The sequence below is a fragment of the Peromyscus leucopus genome, chromosome 14 (assembly GCF_004664715.2).
Source record: "Peromyscus leucopus breed LL Stock chromosome 14, UCI_PerLeu_2.1, whole genome shotgun sequence".
Lineage (NCBI taxonomy): Eukaryota > Metazoa > Chordata > Mammalia > Rodentia > Cricetidae > Peromyscus > Peromyscus leucopus.
The window spans coordinates 82,047,761-82,064,202 of record NC_051075.1 but is presented as its reverse complement, the minus strand read 5'-3'; the positions used below and the strand labels follow the sequence as shown (position 1 = coordinate 82,064,202).

The 16,442-nt window shown below is 39.5% G+C and overlaps 2 gene segments (V, D, J or C); both read left to right on the top strand.

The window, feature by feature from the left end:
- Window positions 1-364: 364 nt before the first annotated feature.
- Window positions 365-910, top strand: LOC114686624. The segment is given in 2 exon segments: window positions 365-447; window positions 531-910. Coding segments are annotated over 2 exon segments (426 nt in total).
- Window positions 911-14,395: 13,485 nt separating this feature from the next.
- On the top strand, window positions 14,396-15,022 carry LOC119089082. The segment is given in 2 exon segments: window positions 14,396-14,502; window positions 14,601-15,022. Coding segments are annotated over 2 exon segments (468 nt in total).
- The last annotated feature ends 1,420 nt before the right edge of the window (window positions 15,023-16,442 follow it).

The following is a 16,442-nucleotide window of genomic DNA, read 5'->3' as shown; positions in this document are numbered from 1 at the left end:
CAACTTCCAATGAATTAGGAGTTTTGAAATCCTTATCACAACTACCACCTGTAAATAAACTTTATCATCATGAGGAGATACCGTCTCCAGCTGAAGTAAATCTGTGAATTGGAGTTTAGGTCTTAATGTTACATCCACAAGATATCCACAGAACTTGGGGAATTAGTATGGGATGCATTCCCTCAGACAGTTTTAGGACTTGGATTTTAGAATCCTGCTGCCTGACCCAAGGTCCTCTACATCTTTCTTTACAAGCTGGACTTGGTCTTTATGTAAGATGTACCTTGCCTCATGAATATGAAAATCATGTGAATCTATTGTGGTAAATACAGGGATGTCCACACCCCGAACAACATATGATCAGTGTCCTCTCCACAGTCACTGAGCACAAGGTCCTCACCATGGGATGGAGCTGTGTCATTCTCTTCCTCCTGTCAGTCACTACAGGTAAGGAGCTTTCCAGTTCCAAACCTGAAGAAGGAACAGGGACTGAGGTGACAATGACATCCACTCTGCCTTTCTCTCCACAGGTGTCCACTCCCAGGTCCAGTTGCAGCAGTCTGGTCCTGAGCTGAGGAAGCCTGGTTCCTCAGTGAAGTTGTCCTGCAAGGCTTCAGGCTACACCTTCACTAACTACTTTATGTACTGGGTGAAGCAGAGGCCTGGTCAAGGCCTGGAGTGGATCGGATGGATTGATCCTAGTGATGGTGAAACTAAATATGCTCAGAAGTTCCAGAACAAGGCCACACTGACTGTTGATAAATCCTCCAGCACAGCCTACATGGAGCTCAGCAGCCTGACCTCTGAGGACTCTTCGGTCTATTACTGTGCGAGACACAGTGTTGCAGCCCACATCCTGAGTGTGTCAGAAACCCTGAGGCAGCAGGAAGCTGCCCTGGGACTGAGATAACAGAAATGATTGTCCTGGAGACCTGCTCAGAAATAATTGTTCTGAGTATACACTTTTCTGCCTCCTCCTCTATAAATAAAATGATGCTGATTGAGGTCAAATGACCCCCTCCATTTACATGTTTCTTCTGTAATAAAACACTAAAGAAGGGAAAACCATGGTAATGCATAGTGAAAAACATCTTTAGGTTCCAAGAGAATGGAACTTGTTTTGTAAAAGCTTTGAATAAAGTATAATATGAATTTTATCAGTAAAGTCCACATAAACAACACCTAACCAAAGCAAAACTCCTCTCATAGTTTTAAGTCTTAAGTAGCTTGAATGAATGTTTAATTCTGCCTGTTTTGTCCAGTAGAACTTCTAGTTTCTTAGTATGTAAGAGATATTCATATCATAAATCACTGCCACATAAGTGTAATTCTTGTAAGTTGACCAAAATTTCTTTTCATAAAACTCATTTAATGACCCAGTGTGTTCACATGTTAAGTAGAAATAGGTTTGAGATTATTCATGATTCTCTGGTCTCAAGTTTACTGCCTTTCCAGTCCCAGCACCCCGGCCTACAGTCTCTTGCATTATAGAACATTGTCCTACTTTGATACACCATCATCCTTCATGGTCCACTGGATATCTCGAAGTCACCCTTGCTCTACAGAGTGTCTGGTTTTGGAAAACTGGACTAATAACAAGCTTCATAGAGGTCTCTGGTACTTGATAATTTGAAGAGTTCAATTCAGCAATAATACTCTATAAAGCAAATCATTAATTTTGCATGTTCTTGTAGCAGACATTCTTTCCTCTTGAAATATGAATACCACATGCTGAATGTGGATTAAACCTCATATGCTGAATATATTGTGGTGGGCATGAATCCTCTTTGCCAATTCTATGTTAGAGATCATTCAAAGCTGTGTTGAATTTAAAATACTGATTGAAATACTAGTGTCTTAATAAAGCACCCCCTTTTTCCTCCAAAAGGAAAGTAGGGATTGATAAGAAGGCAAGGGAATCTTCTGATTCTGGCCTCTAAATTGAAAAAGATTCATCAATGTAATGGGAAGGCATCTGTCAAGTGTCTGTATGGCCTTGACTCAAGGAACTGTCTGTTACATGCTGGAGAGTCAGTTTGAAGTGCCCAAACACCTTATACTGCAAAGCTACTCACTGTGTACAGCCATTGTGGAGATCAGTGTGGCTGTTCCACAGGAAGCTGGGAATAGATCTACCCCAGCATCCAGCTATACCACTCTTGACATACACCCAAAGGACTCTACATCCTACTAGAGACACTTGCTAAATCATTTTCCTTACTGCTCTGTTGATAATAGCCAGAAATTAGAAGAGCCTAGATGTCGATGAATGGAAAAATGAGTGAAGAAAATGTGATATTAACCTAAAGGATAATATGCATGGAGAGCACCGGGTGCAGAGGCATGTCTGCCCCGTGTTTTCTTCTTCAGTCTGCCTGAGTTCATATAACATTTGCTCAGTTCATTTAGAGGGCATTGCTCTCCAGATGTCCTGCATCCTCTCTAGCTACTACACTATTTTAGCCACATCTTCTGTGGGGGTCCCTGTGCTCTGAGGGGTGGAGACATCCATTTTTTGGAGCTGTGTTTTCCAAGATCTCTCTCCAATGTCTTGAGTGGATCTCTGTGTTTGTTACCATTTAATTTTATGAGACTCCTGAGTGTGTGAACGTGTGGGTCTCTGATTCTTGTGCCTTCTCTTGGGGATTTTTTTCCTTTTATTGATTTGACTTGTCCAAATTCAATATGATGGTTTCTTGTTTTAACTTATTATGTTTTACTTTATTATTATCTCTTAGAATTCTGTTTTTTTCTAATTCAAGACATAAAGAGAGTGGATTCGGTTGGGAGCAGAAGAGTGGAACTGGGAGTAGTCCAGTGAGGGGAAACTGTAGTCAGGATAATTGTATGAGAAAAAATCTGCTTTTAATAAAAGGGATAAATGGATGGAGCTACAAAAATATCAAACTAAAGTAAGCCAAACTCCAAAAGACAAACTGTATGTATCTGCTTAAATGTGGATGCTATCTCTTAAGTCTTCCATAGGCAGGATACAATCATTATATATACAGGGGATATGTGTAGAGTAGGGGACTACTGGGGAGGCACAGATGTCCCTAAGAAGGGTTAATGGAATGTTTGTGGATGGATGAGGGAGGACTGCAAAGTGAGGATCAACCAGGGAGGACAGAGTAGTTGGGAGTAAGGGGAGGAATATACAGAAGGACACTTAAACTAAGGTCCATTTGAGGGGTTCGATGGAATCCTAATACAGTAGAAGCTTCTTAAAATATGTACATATGAGGGAAGTCTAGATGAAATCACCCAATAACTGTGGAGACAAAGTCCCATCTAGACATGTCTCTTCACCAAACAAAACCCCCAGTCCTGGGAATGGCTCTCATCTAATTATTTTGTTGGCCAATTGACCCCCAAGGAAACTCCCAAACCACCCATGTTACTGTCAAGGCTATTGGCTGCTCTATACAAGCTAATGACAAGGCTCTATTTCTAAAGATAATATCTTCAAAATTGATTTAATGTGGAGAAGTTGAGCTGGAGCTTTCACTCCTAGTGAATAGTGTTTATGATACTGGAGTGCACTCTGAATGCTGCCAAAGGATAAAGATAAACACCAGTCTACAATCATGACCTCCCTGCAAAATACACTGATGCAACAGTATGCAAAAGCTTGTAGGATGAACCGACCAACATCAGATGAAATTTGCAGTCCACTGCATAAGATGGGTCCAATCCCAGACCTTGCTATGATGGCCAAGAACTAAGACTAGACAGGTGAAACTGAGGTAAAAATCAAATATTACTATTCTGCTAAAGAAATATAAGTATAAAGCAATTCCTAATGACATCCTCCTATACTTGTTAATTAATGTCTTGCTCAGCCATCATTGGAGAAACTTCCTACAGTATTAGATGAGGACAAAGAGATCCAAAACTAGAGAATGTGCAGAGAGTGAGACAGGCCTAATGGGATATTTCCATCAAATGCTTCCCCTTAGGGCTCAGGGATCCCTGCAGAAGGTGAGGATGACGACTCTAAATTCCAAAAAGAAGGCAGGACACCAAGACGATAAGACCTTTCAGACACAATAGGACTGATGCAGATATGAACTGGCAGAGACTGGCATGCACTGGCCTTCAAAGGTCTAAGACAGATGGGGTCCCAATGCTAAGAGGACATTGTGGACACAAGCCCCCATCTCTATTCTAGAAGTTAGCCCAATCTAATAACCTCTCATAAGGAATAACTAGTTTTCTTCAATGCAGTCTCACTAAATACACAAAAAGTTCTTAAGAGCAGTCACATGTCCTGCAGTAGATGGACAACACAAAATGGACTCCCTGGCATTTATGGATGCTCTTTGTCTCATAATGCTTTCTATGGCTTTTCCACTTGCTTACATGTCGTTTGTGTATATATTATGGTTTCCACCCTTGTGTTTTTATGAGATTTCTCACTGTGTGAATGTGTGTCTCTGTTTCTTGTGGGCTTTTTTGGTTGGTGCTACTATTTGTCTTGTCATATTCCATTTTTTTATTAATCTTTTTCTATTTTATTATTATTTTTAGGTGACTGGTTTTTGATATATATAGAGAAAGCAATGAGGCAGAATTGGGTGGGAGAGGAGTTGGGGAAGAATCTAGGAATTGGGAAGGGGAAACAGTAATCAGAATATACTGCATTAAAAAGCCTTTAATACCAGCACTTGGGAGGCAGAGGCAGGCAGATATTTGTGAGTTCAAGGCCAGCCTGCTCTACAGAGTGAGATCCAGGAAAGGCGCAAAGCTACACCAAATATATATATATATATATATATATATATATATATATATATATATATATATATATATATATATACTCAGTGAAAAAATCAGAAAAAAAAAGAAGGAAAAAGGAAGAAGGCATTATCTTCATTGTATAAATCTCACATCTGCCTACCTGGCCACACTTTACATGTCCTGTCTCTGCTTAGATTATTCAAAGTATAACATGAGGTTGGGACATAAACGGATTTAAAGATGATGCACGAGTGAAAATGTGTAATGCTAAGGTGCAGTGTGAGGAGTTAAGAAAATCTTCTTTGGGTTTTATTTGTGTGTTCTTTTCCTTACAGCAAAGATTCTCCATTATTTATCTTTAGGTATGCTGCATGATTTATACCAAATAAAATTACTATTTCTGTGTTAATGTCACCAGTAACATAGCTAAATATTTGTTGCCAGGAGTCAGGATAAGAGAAACATCTAAATAAATTAGTTGTGCAGAGCCTGAGGAGCAGGTGCAGAGAGGGGCCAGCTAGAATGTTTCCTGACTTTACCCAGAGTTTATTCCTCTCAGTTAACCATGTATAAGCCCAGGAGACCGTGTCATATGTCAGAACACTTGACTTGAAGGATACAAGATCTAGCAGAGATCATTGAAGTTAGTTCCTAGAATCTATGTCATTGTTCTGTGAAGGCTACAGAAACAGAAGTGACACAGTTCAAAGACTCTCAGTCACCCTAAAGACAGTTTATCTCACAGAAGAATGGTTTCCTCAACTGAAAAACTAGGACCTGACAATCTTTTCTCATGGAGAGGCAATTTCAAGGCTATTTGTGCTGAGTCTCAACCTCAGTCAGTATAGAGAGTCATGTTCTGGGCGTAAGACAGGACTGGAGAGCTGGAAGGACATACAAACAGGGTCCCAGAGTGGAGGCTCTAGATTTCTCTTCATCTTTTTGTCGTGACAGATTTGGTTCTTTCATGCCTTTGAAAATACTGTCCCAATGGATGGGAGGGCCACACAGCCTTTGGAAAACAAAATAAATACAGACACGAATGTTAAAGAATTTAAAAATGTGTTTACAAAAGAATAATACTGCATAGAATTTACATTTCTCTAGCATATTTTCTCAGTATTGGCTATCATATAGCAGTAATTATGCAATTATCAACACAATGTTGCATCCTCTATTTATTCAATTTAATATCTAAATTCAACATTCATAAAACATTGTTAATCTTTTTCAATTTATCAAAATTGTATTTTAATATTTTATATAAAGCAAATAATACAGAGGGATATATATGGAAAAAAACAGTGAAATGAGACTATTTGAATTATATTATAAATACATAATAAAGAGTTGTGTATGGATTCCATCTTGCGGAGCAGTTCTTAAGTCAAATCAGGTATTTGTTAGCTAGTTCCATAATCTTTGTGACACCATTGCCCTAGCATATTTTTTTCAGTTAGGACTTATTGTAGATTTAATGACTTGTGGCTGGGTTAGCACTTACATTTCTCTTTTGACAGCCTGTAAAGAACCTTCCATTAACAAAGACACAAGAATGTTGGGGTGAAGGTTCTATGTAGAAACCAGTTTAATATATCTATGTTCAATGAGTTGTGTGCATGTGGTCTGCAGCCATGTGGCCTCCCCAGAGACCTTTGGAGAAACCAAATACTAATGGTTTAAAAAAAAACCCTAATTAACAGTAAAATGACTCATAGATCTGTGCCTTATACAGTTGTCAGCAGAGGATCTTCTTCATGCAGCAGATGGGAACAAAAGTAGAAACCCACAGTTAAAAATTAAGCCTTGCAACACACAGCATTAAATGGGATGCCTCCATAAAACCCCACCCCTCAGAGCTCAGGGATCTCCCAGGAAGAGGAGGTAGAAAGTGTATAAGAGCCAGAGCAGATGTAGGCCACTAGGAGATCAAGACACTCTAAATAAACCAAGCACAGGTCCCATGAACTCACAGAGTGAAGCAGCAAGCACAGGGCCTACAAGGGTCTGCAAAAGGTCTTCTGCATGTATATTACAGCCTTTAGTTTAATGTTTTTATGGGCTTCCTGAAAGTGTGAAAAAAGTGGGGCTCTGATTCTTGTGCCTTCTCCCAGGGCCCTTTTCCTTTTGTTGATTAACCTTGTCCAACTTCAGTGTGATAGTTTTTATTTTGACTTATGTTTTATTTTGTCACATTTTATTATCATCTCTAGAATCTCTCCTCCATCTACACCCAGTCTCTCCCCACCACAACCCCTCTCACTCAGATCCACTCCTCCTTCATTTCTCTTCAGAAAAGAGCAGGCCTCCCTTGGATATCAAACTGACACTTAATAAGATGCAATAAGACTAGGCACATATCCTCATATCATGGCTGGATGAGGCAACCTAGTAGGTGGAAAAGGATCCCAAGAGCAGGCAAAAGAGAGACAGCCCATGCTCTCACCATTAGAAATCTCACAGGAAATCTAAGCTACACATCCATCACATATATGCAGAGGACCTATCTCAGACCCATATAGGGTCCCTAATTATGGCATCAAGTCTCTGTGATCTCCTATGAGCCCTGATTAAATTTTTTAAATTAAAGTTCTTGAGAATTTCCTATGTAAATACTGCTACACCAGACATGTATCTGTAAATACTGAGCTCTTCATGAGGTTTGTGTTACTTGTTCCAGAACAACGACTTAGAACATGAGCTTCACTGCTGGGCATGTTATTTCTCACATTGGATAAGAGCCTCCTAGAGGTTCAAGAGCAAGGTGTCCCCTTTTCAGTCCCCCAATCCCTGTATCTTTTGGCAGGCAGCCATCAGCGACTGTAAGAATGAGGCAGTGAAAAACAGCTGTCTGCTGGTGAAGGAATGGGCATAAATCAAGAACTTTCTCAATATAGTACCCAAACTGAATGCAACAGAGCATAAGTCAGCATTGGAAATAAAACACCTGCATTTTATATCTCTCAAGCAGTCATAGACCTCTACTCACGCATCTCTGAAGAGGGCAATGGATGCTATGAGATGGACTTGATATGATGGGCCTGAGCCAACAGCAACCCATGCATCTGAAATTCTTCATTGTTTGATGGTCCCAGAAATTCATGCTGACAGCAGTAGGACAGCCCTGGTGATGGTAAAGCCCTGTCCAGTCACTTGTGATAAAGTGTGTGTGTGTGTGTGTGTGTGTGTGTGTGTGTGTGTGTGTGATTTGTGGAGACAGAAAATCACACATCCTCTGCCTTCTGCAGTGACTTGAGTCCTTTGTCAAGGACTCACATCAGGTTATCATCCAAACACACAGAAAACAACCAAAACACACAAAACCAGAAAAATTCCCCCTTTGATACTTCCAATCTCCCTTTGTTGCTTCCAATCAGTCCCAGAAATTTTGTTATGATGTGTTTTCATTTTCATTAAACTCCAGGAAATGAGAAAAAGTTCTTTATTGATTTCTTCTTTCCTCCATTGATCAGTAATCATTTTTTTGATTAATTTGATTAATCAAATCTCCATGAAACTGTGAGATTACTATTTGTTTACTGTAGATTTTAATCTTGATTGCATTGTAGTCAGATAAGATGCTCAGACTGGCCTCAAGTTTTTTTTTAATTTTTTAAAATTTGTTTTTTGTCCCAATGTGGTCCATTTTAGAGATGCTTCTGTGGTCTGTTGAGTATAATGTATATCCTTTGGTGTTTGTGTAGACTATTCTGTACATATCTGTCACTGTGGAAATCAAAGAAAATAAAGAGGACCACATTTGTAGGGACCTGTGGGAGAAGGAGTTCTAGAGAAGTGGGTACTAGAACCCAAGGGTTATGACAGGGAGATTGTGAAAACAGAGAGAATTTATCTGTTAATGGGCAGAGGTTGGAATTATGGAGAGAGGCATGAAGGGGGAGGTTCAAAGAACACTGAAGGTGACTGAGAACACCAATTAAACCTCAATGTTTGTTTACTTAAGAAACACACACACAGACACACACAGACACACACGTATACAAATTGCATAACATAAATAATTTAAATTAAGTGATTTCACGTAAGATGATAATACTCCCCACATTTCAATACCAATCTTTATATCTATGTAAAAGTGTAGCTCTTCTCTATCATCAAAGAATCTTCCTTTTTTGGCAGACTGAGACTGTCAACAGGAATCTGCTCCCCATGCACTACTGGCACCTCAGCCATAGGACAAAGTGGCTGCCAATTTTGAAGTTAAGAAGATAGGGCTAGAAGTAACTTAGGAATAGTACATGCTAAGCATGTGCAGGGCATTGCAGTTTGTCCCACATATCTCAGAAGAAAAAAAAAACTAAGCAAAACAGGTTACAACCTTGAAACAAAAGACTGTTACAGAGCATGAACCTATACTGACCCAAATTATTTCCCATGGTCCACGGGATACATGGTATCACCCTCATTAGCATGTGGCTGTGGATAAATTGGTGAACAAAAAAAATATGGAGACCCATACGACTTGTTGATTGCCAGGGTTTAATGTTGGGGTAAAGTGCCTTTATCCAGCTCAATGACTAATTTGAAATGTTCCTATAGTTTATGGTCCCTCCCCATGAAAGAGAAATGATGTGTGATTGATACGGATGGTATCATATTAGCAATGTCCAATGTCAAGTGTGAATCGCCTAGACTCATTTTCTGTTAGAACATATTCAATCTTATGCTGAATGAAAAATATCATTTGACTACAATCTATCAGGGAACGATGTTTAATTCTAACATTGGGATTCAGAAGAGAGACACTTATTAGTGACACATTGCCTGCTTTTTGAAATCTAATAACAGGGCAGAAGTCCAGTGGCAGAAGTTTGAGTAGAGAGCATGTCTTTCATGTGATCCATTGGAAAATTCTAGTTGTCATCAGTAGTACTTCTATCAGGTGAGTGAATGCTTATCTTCTTCAAAGAAGTGGTGAGTGGGTAGACCAGGGCAGGCCATGCTGTCTAGAGTGCTGAGAACACTGCTACTACATCGGGAGGCTTTGTTCATCAGACATCATAATAGCGATGGCATCCTTACTTTTTATGTCCTTAATGATGAAATTCTCAGGGACACATGGCAGTATTTTTAAGAGATATGTTATATTCTAGATAGCAAGAGTTCACCCCAGTTCTCAGTAAATCTTTTATTTAAACTGAACACTTCTGGTCTACTTTCACTGCCTTGTTCAATGGTAAGAAGTTTGGGAATGGAAAGAGTAAAAGTGTTGAAAGGGTATGGAATTAAATGTTTCTATATCTTAGTGACTATATAGCAACTCACAATTTACTAAATATAAATGAAAGTTCATTCTTCACTTACTTTGCATTTGGATCTTTCCACATTTGGGATTAGCTACATGAAAATGAGACAATTTTTAATCCCATGTACTATATTTATGTAATATTTTCAATGTATCCAATTTCTAAGAAGTGTGAAGAAGCAACTATGAACATCCATGTAAAGTTTGGGTGTGTGTTTGTATGTGTACATACTCTCATGTCAATCTATGCATATCAAAGGGAATAATCATAGCCTCACACTATATATAGATTTACATTTATGGTCTCCAACAATATCTGTGTTGGGAACTCACTTTTATGGACTCATGTACATGTGTAGAGGACTCTAGAGCTCAAAGAAGGCCATGGAGAGGATGTCCAGTGTCCACATTTAGACCTGGATGGGCCTCAGCTGGGAGCCTGACTCTAAAGTGACATATCAGAAGCAGGTCCCAAGACAAGAGTAATCCTGTTTTGGGAGTTGTGCAGTTGTGCAGGTCATAGGTGGTGCTCACACCTCAGCCAGGGCAGGAACACGAGGAGTAGATGAATAGAGCAGACAGCAAGGGAGGCTCCAGGATCCATCAAGGTTTCTTCACCTCACTTAACCACATGTTACATAGTCAATCAAAATCCAGAAGACCATTGCTTACTGAGCTGTACTGTTTTCCTGGAGGACTCAAAGCAGAAGTAACAACAGGAAAATTCAGTTATTTCCTTTAACATAAGTCACTCTCCCTGGTATATAACAGAAATAGAGATGTCACAACCCACAGGACATTTAGTCACTATGAAGACAATTTTTCTCACAATAGAATGAAGTATTCAACTGAAAAATTAGAAAACAATGCCTTTTCTCATGGAGGGAACTATTAAAACTCTCTTAATCTTGAATCATATCCTATGGCCACTATGGAAATGTGATGTCATCAGGTGGACATGAGAAAGTGGAAACATTAGAGCAATGTCTCCCCAGAGTCCAGGCTGCAGACTCCTTTCCATCCAGTGATGATTACAGACACAGGACCTGTGCCTACGTAGAAGACAGTAAATAGTGACTTGGTTCCTAAGGATGTTTCGACAAACATACCCCACACACAATCATCCAAAAATATATGCAAGCAGAGGTTTCCCAATTGTCTATATTATTAATCAAACTGAATTTATTTAATTAATTTTCTTCAGTCTTCTGGATCTAAACCAGGGCTCTATGTATGTTAGACTACCAAGCTATATCTCCAAATAAATTTATTAATTTGGAGATATGAATTCAACATTCACTAAATTTTCAATTTTCATCTGGCACATGTAAATATTTTATTTTTTGTGAGGCAGAAAAGGCAAGAAGAAAAGTTTTATGGGTAAAATTCATAAACACATGATAGTTTAACACAATTGTTGCTGCCAGTTCTTTTATTTCAGGTCTGTTATCTGCAGTAGACCTGCTCCTTTAAGCTTCTACTCCAGAATTCCCAGGTGGTTCTTCCTCAGCTCATGAACACCAGTCCAGCCCTGAACCTGCAGCTCTGGAATTCCCAGGTTTTCCCATCCAGTGATCATCAATGAACACAGACCACTCACCATGGAGTTGGGGATCAGCTGAGTTTTCCTTGTCTGTGTTTTAATGGTTAATTTGTGGAGAGTAAGATATGCTGAGTGCATGAGTAGACATGACTGATAATGAGTGTGAACACATGTGACAGCTAGATTCCTGATCAGGTTTCTCTGTGTTTGCAGGCGTCCAATGTAAAGTTCAGAAAGTGGGGTCTTAGGTGGGCTTGGTGCAGCCTGGGGCTTCCTGCACTCTCTTGTTCAGCATTTGCATTCACTTTTAGTAGCTACTGGATAATCTGTGTCTGCCAGACTCCAGGGAAGTAGCAAGAGTGTGTTTCAGTGGTTACTGATGGTAACAGCCAGAACCACCCAGGCTCTGTGAAGGGCCACTCTCACTGGCTCCAGAGACAATTCCAACAATGCTTTCTATCTCCATTGAACATTTGAGATCTGAAGACACTGCTGTGTATTACTGAGCTAGAGGCACAGTGAGGGGACTTCCGTGTGAGTCCAGATATTAACCACTCCACTGATTTGCTCTCTGCTTTGTGTTTGCATTTGAAGATGTGAGCTCTCAGCTTCCTGCTCCTGCCATCATGTCTTTATAATCAGAAGCCTCCTTACAGAGCCACCCAGCAGAAATGACCAATTAGCAGGTACTAAGTCTGGGAAGGGTTTCTTCTTAAGGTCTGAATCACCATCCTCAGAGACGTAGAATCTACACAAGGAACAGTGACAAGGAAGAAAAATAGATAAGTACCAGAATGGAGGAAGGGAGGGAAAGCACACACACACACACACACACACACACACACACACACACACACACACACACATACACAGAGAGAGAGAGAGAGAGAGGGAGGGAGAGAGGGGGGGCAAGAGAGAGAAAACAAACATAAAGTGATATATGTGGAAAGTATTTGGGTAATATGATCAAAATACATTTTATGACAAAATTAATAAAAAATAGAAAATAAAACAAAATAAATTCAAGTCTATGAGGCTAATAATTTTTTATTTAGTTTTGTTGCAGCTGAAAGACATTCAGTAAACAAATTTCTAGCCAAGGATTTGTCTGCCCTTAGTTCTACATCTAGAGCCTCAATTGATTCATGTTATCATGATAAAAAACACACCCCTGCATCATCAGCTGTCTTGGCTAAGAACAAGTCTCTCTCTATAGAACACAAGGCACCAGAACCTTGAAATCATGCTGGGGAAACATCAACTGAAAATTTCCTTGATGCTTTGCTCTTATCACTTCTAAACTAGCTGAAATAAAATTGATCACTTTCTTTTATGAGGTCATTCCTGGGGTTATTGAATTTATATATTTAAATGCTTTCAATTCCTAAGAAATATGAGGCCAATGCAAACATCTGTGTTCATTTTTATGTGCAAACACTTCCATTCCAGTCTGTTACACACCTATCAGAATTACTCCTAGAGTATTGTCCAGCTAGTCTTATGAGAAGAAAGCCACTGAGATGGCAACATCTACATGTGCAAGGAGCACAGAGCTCAAGAGAAGCCATGCAGCAGAAGTCCATATCCACACCATAGACCTGGGTGAGTCCTACATATCAGCTAGACTCTGGTTCTGGAGCAAATCCGGACAAGATCAACCTGATGCAAGAGGAATGCATGTCAGCGGGTGATGCTGGCCCCTGAGCCATTCAGGTTTCCAAGATACAGGTGTCAACAAGAGAAAGCAAGGGAGATTGCTACATCTATCCAGAGTTTCCTCCTCTCACTTGCCCACATAAAATTCTGTTAAATATATGAAGCCCATAACATAAATTATTTGATCATCTCAGGACCAAAGCAGAAATGACTTAAGATCATCAATTCACTGCATTTAGTGGCTTTAATGAGGTCTCTTTACCTGGGAATGCCACAGAAACAATAATGCCACAATCCACAAATCCTCTTAGCAATAGCAAACCCACTTTCTCTAATAGTAGAATTGATTACTCCATTGAACAATTAGGACCCAATTCTCCTTTCTAATACTGGGGTGGCTATTCCATGGGTCCTCTTCTTGAGACTGATCCCACAGCCATGAAGGAAGTCCTACATTCTCATGGGAATTAGGGAGATGGGAGGAAGAGAATCCATGGCACTACGGACCCAGCAACAGACTCCTCTCCTTCCTGTGGTAACCACAGACAAGAAACATATACTTAGTTTGGGGAAATTAAAATGATAATGACATGACTCCCAAGGTTGTTGACTAACACACCCAAACATAAGCATACAATATATATGAACAAAAGTTTGTTATGTGTTTTTATTATTTTCTTAAACAATAATCTCTGGTAGTATCAATGCTTATTTAATATATATTTTATCTTTTCAATAATGAGGATAAATCTTGGGACATTGTGAGTGTTACACTCTCCCACTGTGCTATGTCCTCAGTTGAGTTTTGTTAGGTTAATTTATTGTATACTTTCACTATTCATCGAACTTTATATTAATTCCCCTGAAATTATAAAATTGTGATTTTTAATTCAAAACTTCCTATGAATTTATTGTAAAATATCTGGTAGGTAAGACAATAAATAGCAAGTGTGGAACAAGAACACAAATAAAAATACAGTAAAGCTGTTGGAGTTTTATGACAAATACAAAATGAATAACATTTTAATGAAGCCATACTCACTTTGCTACTTCATTTTCTCTCAGACATTTGCATCATTAACTGCTGCCCCAAAGGCTCCCACATCAGACCATAAGATATGCAGGAATATATGCAAATATGGCCTTCTTCTGCTCATGAAAAGCAGCCCTGCCCTGACCCTGCAGTTCAGGCAGAGGACTCTAGTCCTGTCTTCCCATTTGGTGATCAGCACTGAAAACAGAACAATCAGCATGGGATTGTGGCTGCACTGGGTTTTCTTGGTTGTTCTTTTAAAAGGTAGATAACAAGGGGCACTGAATGTATGAGTAGACATGAGAGAGACAGACAGTAGATATCTGTGACTGTTTCTTGATCAGGATTTTTTCTGTTTGCAGGTGTTCATTGTGAGGTGCAGCTGGTTGAGTCTGGTGGAGGATTGGTGCAGCCTCAGGGGTCATTGAAACTCTCCTGTGCAACTTCTGGATTCACCTTCACTGACTATGCAATACACTGGATCCGCCAGGCTCCAGGGAAGGGTCTTGAATGGGTTGGTCGCATAAGAAGTAAAAATAATAATTATGCAACAAACTATGCTGATTCAGTGAAAGGCAGATTCACCATCTCCAGAGATAATTCCAAAAGCATAGCCTACCTGCAAATGAACAATCTTAAAACTGAGGACACAGCCACATATTACTGTTCAAATGACACAGTGAGGAGTCTTTACTATGAGCCCAGACAAAAACCTCCCCGCCAGGTACCCATGACCAGCAGGGGGCGCTCAGCACACATAGAGCCCAGGTGCAGACATACTTGATACTTTTCTGTGTTATCTGGGCACCCACTCCACCTGATTTTTTTTTTATGTGATCTTCTTTAAAATTATATAGTATAGAAATTGGTCTAAAAAGAAAAAAATAAAAAGTCCTTTTTTGAGTGACTTTTTAAAAACAATATGTCACCTTGTCTCTCCCTTGAACAAAATACAGAAAGTATTTATGAGAGCAAGAGTGATTCTCTGTGGCCACCAAGATCAGCTGCTGGGGAAACTCAGGAACCTCGGATAGACTTCTCCCTCATACTAAGGTTACTGTAGACCCTCGATTGGAACAGTGTTATTAATTCAAGGGATTCAAGTGGAAGGGGGCCAGGCTCAGTCTCACGTAAGCTCTGAGTTGTTCAACCCCCTTTCCTCTTCTTGAGGATGGTACATATAAGGCTAAGAAGTGATAGAACTGAATTTATAATAAAATTCTTTCCATTACTGCATTTCATCATTGTCTCTTCTGTTTTTCTGTTCAATGAAATAATTCTAGTTCTGACCTCTGTGCACTAAACTCAGATCCCAGCCCCTCATCAGGAGCTAAAGGATGGTTTACAGTGTGGTCTAAGCAGTGTCCTTCCTGTGTGCTTTTACTGTGGATTCTCAGGTCCCGATCTGGCTCCTTCTGTTATGAATTAATTCTCACTATATTCAGAAGTTTCCTGGTCAATCTGTCTCCAAGTCACAAAGAGTGAACAGTTTTAAATTTATAACAAAGACCCATATGTCCACATGTTGGTAATAATGTGAACACATGCTTTCACCAATACTGGGTCAGTATTTTGGAGAAGGTGTTTTTTTTTTTTTTTTTATTTTTCAAGACAGGGTTTCTCTGTGTAGTTCTGGCTGTCCTGGATCTTGCTCTTAGACCAGAGTAGCCTTGTACTCTCAGAGATCCACTAGGTTCTGCCTCCCAAGTGCATTAGATTAAAAGCATGTATCACCGCCGCCCAGCGAAGAAGATATTTTTGATTGTGTATAAATTCTGATAGCTACTTGCAAATTAAAAATTTGTTTTCTCAGAGGGAGTCTCACTGGGGAAACAGACCACTCTCAAAGAGCCCCATGTCCAGCAGTAGGTGTCCAACACAAAATCAATCCAATGGCATCTTTTGTGGGTTCTTTTTTTTTTTTTTTTTGGTCTAATAATGTTGTCAGGCCATTGCATTTTTTCTACTGTACAGATCCTTTGTGTATATATTATGGCCTCCAGTTTTGCATTTTTATAGCATTCCTGATTGTGTGACTGTCTGTGTCTCTGCATCCCTATTTGTTTCTTGGGCTCTTTTTCTTGTTTGGTTGTTTTGTCCTGTTCTCATTTCTTCATTTTTTAAATTTATCTTATGTACTTTTATTATTAATCCTTAGGAGCTTGTTTGATTTTTAATGAAAGACGGGAGGGTATGTCTCTGGG